The sequence below is a fragment of the Rhopalosiphum padi genome, chromosome 4 (assembly GCF_020882245.1).
Source record: "Rhopalosiphum padi isolate XX-2018 chromosome 4, ASM2088224v1, whole genome shotgun sequence".
NCBI lineage: Eukaryota > Metazoa > Arthropoda > Insecta > Hemiptera > Aphididae > Rhopalosiphum > Rhopalosiphum padi.
In genome coordinates, this window is record NC_083600.1 from 32364676 (window position 1) to 32371389 (window position 6714).

Below are 6714 nucleotides of genomic sequence, written 5' to 3' on the forward strand. Positions count from 1 at the left end.
AGTTGAATGCATTCATTATAGTGACTTACTTAATAACAAGGAACACTCAACACCTACAACTATACAACAGACTGATTTCTATTGTTTTTTTCTTTGGTTAAGTGCATTCGTTTACTAAAGTTTTAAAAATTAAATTATATTAATTTATATTTAGTATATTGATTATGAATAAATCAATCTTTAAATTACATCGTCTTAAAAATACATATTAATGTATCTCTCATGACTCATACGTCCGGAATTAAAATGCTTTGTATACGTTTTTGTTTTGAACAATTAAAAAAAAAACATTTTTAAATTGCATGTATTCATTATTATTTATTAATTATTAGTAATTAAAAACAACAGTTAGAATTTGGTAGTTTTTTTTTTTAAATTAAACATATTAAAATATAAAATTAAACCAATATAAAATAAATAAAAAGTATAGCATAGTTATTAATTTTTAGAATTATTTATAATAATATATACTTACATTATTACAATCTTACCATTTTATATTAATTATACTTTTAATTTTATTAAGTGATATTTAGTATAACTGTTGAACTACATGAACATAAACAATAAGATAAAAATCAACATTCAACGTTAAAAAATATAAAATTGCATTTAGCGCTTAACAAATAACAAATAATTGTATTACATTTTAAGAGTATAATAACAATAAATTATAAAACGACATATTATAATTAATACATACTATAAATAAGTTAACAACATTAATCACAGTTTAGAATAACTATTTACTTAAAATTATTAAAATTCTAGATTTTATGATAGTTATATAATTGTAAAATATAAAATATCAAAATAATGAAAACTTATTGTATTGTCACCAAAATTATAAATAAGCAAATTAAAAAAATATTGTTTTGCAATAATTTAACATTAAAATTAATGAATTAAGTTAATTTTTTTTAAATTGTTTAATATGTAATAATTGCATAATTTATGAGTATAAACATTGTTTAATGTTTAATGTTACGGAAACCGTATACATTAAAATGTCAACCATTATTTGCGGTCGACCGCAAATTATATAATATATAATACGTGAACCATTTAAGATATAAGAAATAATTTTTTTAGCTTTTATATGATCCATTTAACACAGGAAAATTACTTGACGAAGATATCGAATCTATTTCACTTCTTGTATTCAGAGCGTTCAACATTTTTTTTATTTCTTCCATTTGTTTTTCTACGGTATTAAATTGCTCAATAAAAACATTAAGAATTTCAGTGCAACTTTTTTCTGTCCCTTCTGAATTCAATTTAATTATTGATTTGGCCTCATTAACAATTTCTTTTTCAAGATAATAACCTTGACAATTCGCAATACACCCTATTTGACTTTTTTTCACAGATGACCCAAAGTCGACAAAATTTCTCTGATTAGTTAAAATTTTTATTTCTGAATCTTGTAGAGCATCTGGGAATAATTTTATTTTTAGATAAAACCGTCTCGTACACAATGAAGGGATATTGTATCCAAAATTATTTATGTGGCTTTGAACTTTATGAATGCACGAAAACGGATCTCCTACAGCCATTTTTTCAAAGTAATGAATGAGTTTAACCCGAGACACGTGAGCGACGATTTCCGCATCAGCTCTAATTGCTTGGGTGTCACTCACAGCAAGACCGTTTAAAAGATTTACCAAGACAATGGCGATAAGAAATATAAATAAAAGAAATAATGCATGACTAACTATTGGATGCAAACTAAAAGGCAGTGAACCAAATGTATCAAATTCTCCTGTCAACATAACGATAGTTTTGAAAGTCGCTGAACTGGGATCGTTAAATTTATTGTCGGTATCTGCATCATTTCTAAATAACATGTAAAAACTCAGTGCAAATGCTATTATTAATATCGAATACCATATGAGAAATTGTAAAAAGTTTTTAGTTACGCGTTTAAACATCTCTAGGTGAGTAGCAAGAGCTGGATGTCTACCGACAAGAAGTATAAGTTCACCCCAAGAAAGTAGAATGACAATGGCAGATATTTGGTTTCTATTTGATATACAAGACATTTCACACAATAATAAAAATGAAGTCAAAACGATGAGACTTATTTCCAACCAATTTTCTAAGCTCATTATGTACGTAATCGGAGATGAGATCAACTGGAATAATTCACGAAATATTAAAGCAATAAGGAATCCCAAAACCATAACCCACAAATAAACAGCCGTATCGCTACTATATGGTACATTGTTCGTGGAAAATGCTGTAATATTATCTTGTGTGAGTGACAAATTGCTATTTTGAACTCCTATTTTAAAAGTTAACAGCGTGTAAATGGTTAAAAGTGCCCAAAATCCTATATAAAATGCTAAATTTACTTTATAATATCTTTTTATTGCGAACCATTTTAAATGGAGGAAACTAGTTAACACAGGATGTTTTAGAAGCGGCCTGAGTTCTGGAACTTCACTTATGTACAACAATGGATCGGTTTCTGGGATATTTTCCGGAATGTACTCTTGGCCTTCTAATTGTGTTTGATAATTATCAATATCTTTCTGTTTGTAAACCTTTGGTGGGCATAGAAAGTTGTATGAACATATAATCTCGTAGTTGATATCTTTCGGAGATTTTCCGTTTGTTTTTATACATTTGTTCAAATGAGATTCTAATATTTTAGGATCGATATCAGCAAGTGGTGGATCTCCAAGTACGTTTCTTTTCCCTATGTAAGCACCTTTCTCTAACAACGACAATATGGAATCTCTATCACCTATTTTTGCTGCATAATGTAGACAAGTATTACCTTTATCATCTGATTGATTAATATCAAGTTCAAAAGGACTGGTTTCACTTTTTCTTAGCAACAATTTAAATGACCTATCATGATCACATAAATCAGTATTTACATCTAATGAGTTGTGGTTTTCATCAGAACCTTTAATCACTTCAAGAAGTGCCGAACCGTTACTTGTTTGATAACATATACATTTTTTACTGTCCAAAAATAATTGTATGATATCTGCAAAACCTCTGAACGAAGCAATAAAAATTGCATATTTAGTATTAGATGGACATATTCCATTTGGGTCTACATCAAGATTGAGTAACACTTGAACAACTTTGGGTAACCCAAAATCACACGCATATTGTAGATACGTGTGTCTTCCATCATGACTGTTAAGGTCATGAAGTTTTGTGGAAGTTATATGTGAAATAAATCCTTCTACATCATTTGAGTAGAGGTATACAAACGGGTTATCACAGTTCTCCGTAATATTTCGTGTACCTTCTGGTGGAATTTCTTCGGTGAGATGTGGATATTTTTCATTTATTACACTTCTCAATGATTTATCCCAAATAAATATATCCAAGTCAACTTTTGGACATCTAAAAAAAAAAAAACACCGAAATTAAGTTATAAGACGATATTTTTTTACATACCAATTACGTTTTTCAACTTACCTAATAAATGCTATCATTAATTCATCATTTTTGTTTTTCGAAATAGCTGCCAAGTATGCTGGAGTAAATCCTTTCCTATTCAATTGATTTGCTTTTATATTATTTGAATTCAATAGCAATTCTGTGCATTCTAAATTTCCAGCTTTTGCTGCAAGGTGTAAGGCTGAATTCCCATCACTATCTAATAAATTTATATTGGTTGGAGGATGTTCTAATAGTACATCTAATACGTCTTTACATCCGTTCGCAGCCGCTAAATGTATTGGAGCTTTTTTCCGATTTTTATTAATAACGTTTACGTCTACTCCTACCGATAATAGTATTTTAGCAAATTCTGATCTACCCGTTGATACACAACATATATCTAATATTGTGCCATGATAAGGTTCATCAAATATATAATCCAAATCTATAGATGAATTCTCCAACCCTATTTCTAGGAGTTTTTTGAATAACTCTAAATCTTTTGATTGAACGGCTTTGAGAAGTTGATCGTTTGATCCAATTAAACACACATTGTTTAATTCAACGTCCTCCATTTTTCAGTTTGAAATTTTTTACACCTATATATGTATACACTTAATATTAACGAATTATATTTAATTTTTATCTATGAAAAAATATATGTACCTGTTTTAATGTGACCTCATAGATATTGCTTTAATTTTTCCAGGGCAGTCAATATGACAGGTACAGGACACCATAGGTAAACTATAAATGAGTTTTAAATTATTAAGTTTAGAAGTTAATACAAACAAATATCAATTTATATTTCATGATATTATAATGATGAAATGAACCTAAATAATATACCAATTTTATTTTACGTGTATACGAAATACGAATTAGTAGGCGAGAATAAAATTACTATAATAATAGCCCTCGCGGGGACTCAATTATAGTTATATGACATAATGACAATCATTTCATTTCCCATTTGTATCCATGGAAATGCATACCATTGCCATAACGGACACAATAAATTAATAATCAATTCATCATTATACGTACATAATATATTATAAATAAAGATAATATTAAATTAATTTAAAATGTGTGTACCTACGACCTATTCATAAACTATACATTTTAATGAAAACGAAAAATTATATATTTTTGTTTCCATAAACATAATATTATGTACTGATATAAATTTTTATTTATTCATTATTATGTTTGTTCGTTTTTTTTTAGTATTAATCTTATTAGTTATTACAAAAAATTAATATAAATGATGCAATGAAACGCTATTTATAAATTACTACAGACGCATTGGGATTATTAGGTATACATTACGTCATATAACATAGATTGAATAGTTTTTTTTTTAACAGTTAGCAATAACTTAGTCTATAACTTTTTATTTTTTATTTAGTCACTACGTTTTAACCCCAAAATGATGATACTATATATTAATTTTATGTGAATGGTAGGAAAAAATTTGAAAAGAAAAATTAAGTATAGTGTAGCCACTGCTTTATGTAATACAATTAAAGACAAAAAAAATTACAAACATTATTGACAGTTATTAAAAGTTAATCATTAAAAAATATTTATATTAGTTCTAAAATAATACTGTATATATTTTTAAGATTATGAAGTATTTTTATATTATTATAAAACGTAAAATATGTAGTAATGATTATTTAAATTAATAATAATTTATTAGTAGTTCAAACATTTATTTATATGCTTAAAATATAATATTGTATAATTTATTTAATTTGGCGTTAAATGGATAAAATAATATTTATTTGTTAATCCATATGTATTACAAAATAGGTGACTTCATAGGAATATAAAATAATATATTTCTATTCCGGAAAAAGTAAATAATTGTTAGAAATTAGAATCATAAATAAATTACAGGTAGATATACTAATTGTATGTAAAAATGTATATCCATAATTTTGATCATAAAAAGAAGTTTTAACTAAAACCAACGAAAAAAACCATAAAAGGTTATTTAAATTAGTTAATTTTACGAAACATTCCCTTATATATACAGGCAATGTGAATTCTTCAATAACATTTTACTCCATATATCATATATTATACGACCCACGATAGTTGTATAGAAATTGAATAAAAATAAATAATATTAACATATTCAATCAGTTTTAAATCAATATTATTATATATAGGTATTTAAAAATAAAATTGATACCTATTTTAATATATCTTACATTTATACATTTATGTTTACAAATATTTGCGAAGTCGTAGCACCCACAAACTACCCATCGCATAGTGTAATATATATTTTACACGATGGTAAACTGCGGCTATTGTACGCCCAAACTTCGTTTATTTAGGTATAGAAAATTGAAATGTACTTACCGTAGGCGGTTTAGAATGAGCACATCACACACACACACACACACACACGCGCGCGCACATGCACACGCAATCACGATAGGTATCACGTACGCGGTACACGGTACTCCCCGCACGACTGAAACGAACGTCGGCGGCGGTGGGCACCGAACACTGTCGCTATTGATACAGGACGTTAGCCGATGGGTACCCCACCAACGAAAATAATAATAATAATAATAATAATAAAAAAACAGAACATTATAACAATCGGACAACATTCTAAACCGTCTCCTACGTACGCCGCGCCGTCGCTTTTTCTGTACGCGTAAACATTACATATATATATATATATATATATGATACTCGTACGCCAGTTCGGATACTGTATGGGGGACCACTTAATGCTGTAATTTCGTTCAATGCCGTCGACGTCGAGTCAGCGCAATTCATGAGTAAGCCACGGCCAGGATATACGTTTTCGTCGCGCGTTACGTGTTCGCGTGTAAAACACGATATATAAATTCGTTTTTTACACCTCGTAAATCCTATATATTATTATTATTATTATTATTGATATCAGATGAATACAAAATATCTGATATCACATTAATATTATTACATAAGCAAGCACACTTGTTGATATACGCATTGTATTATAATATTATGTTGTCTTCTATTTGTTTCCATTACGATGTGCGTGGAGATTATTTTTTTTTTTTTTTTTTTGATAATATCAACACAGATCATAATATTATTATGAACGAATGATATAATATAAAATTATAATTAATAATTATTGTGTATATGATTGTGTTCGTCGAAAAAAGTAACAGTTGTAATAAACAGTTCACTTACCTAAATAGTACCCACACTATATAGGTAATATTATTGTGTTATGGACACGGCATTGTTTATATAACAGTAGTTTGGTGAATTCATTTTTACATTAAAATT

At 27.7% G+C, this 6714-nt stretch overlaps 1 protein-coding gene across 1 annotated transcript; it reads right to left on the reverse strand.

Annotated features, from left to right (window-relative positions):
- Positions 1-925: 925 nt before the first annotated feature.
- On the reverse strand, positions 926-5937 carry LOC132929561 (transient receptor potential cation channel protein painless). Its single transcript, XM_060994995.1, has 4 exons — positions 5782-5937; positions 4072-4152; positions 3442-4004; positions 926-3366 (listed from the first exon to the last, which is right to left on the reverse strand). Exons 3-4 carry the CDS (start codon positions 3978-3980, stop codon positions 1089-1091), a joined length of 2817 nt encoding a protein of 938 aa, XP_060850978.1. The 5' UTR covers positions 3981-4004; positions 4072-4152; positions 5782-5937; the 3' UTR covers positions 926-1088.
- Between the last annotated feature and the right edge of the window lie 777 nt (positions 5938-6714).

Coding starts and splice junctions, on each gene's coding strand:
- LOC132929561 (XM_060994995.1), bottom strand. CDS start 3,980: ATGGAGGACGTTGAATTAAACAATGTGTGTTTAATTGGATCAAACGAT. Junction 3,367..3,441: donor TTAATGATAGCATTTATTAG/GTAAGTTGAAAA, acceptor TTTTTTTTTTAG/ATGTCCAAAAGTTGACTTGG.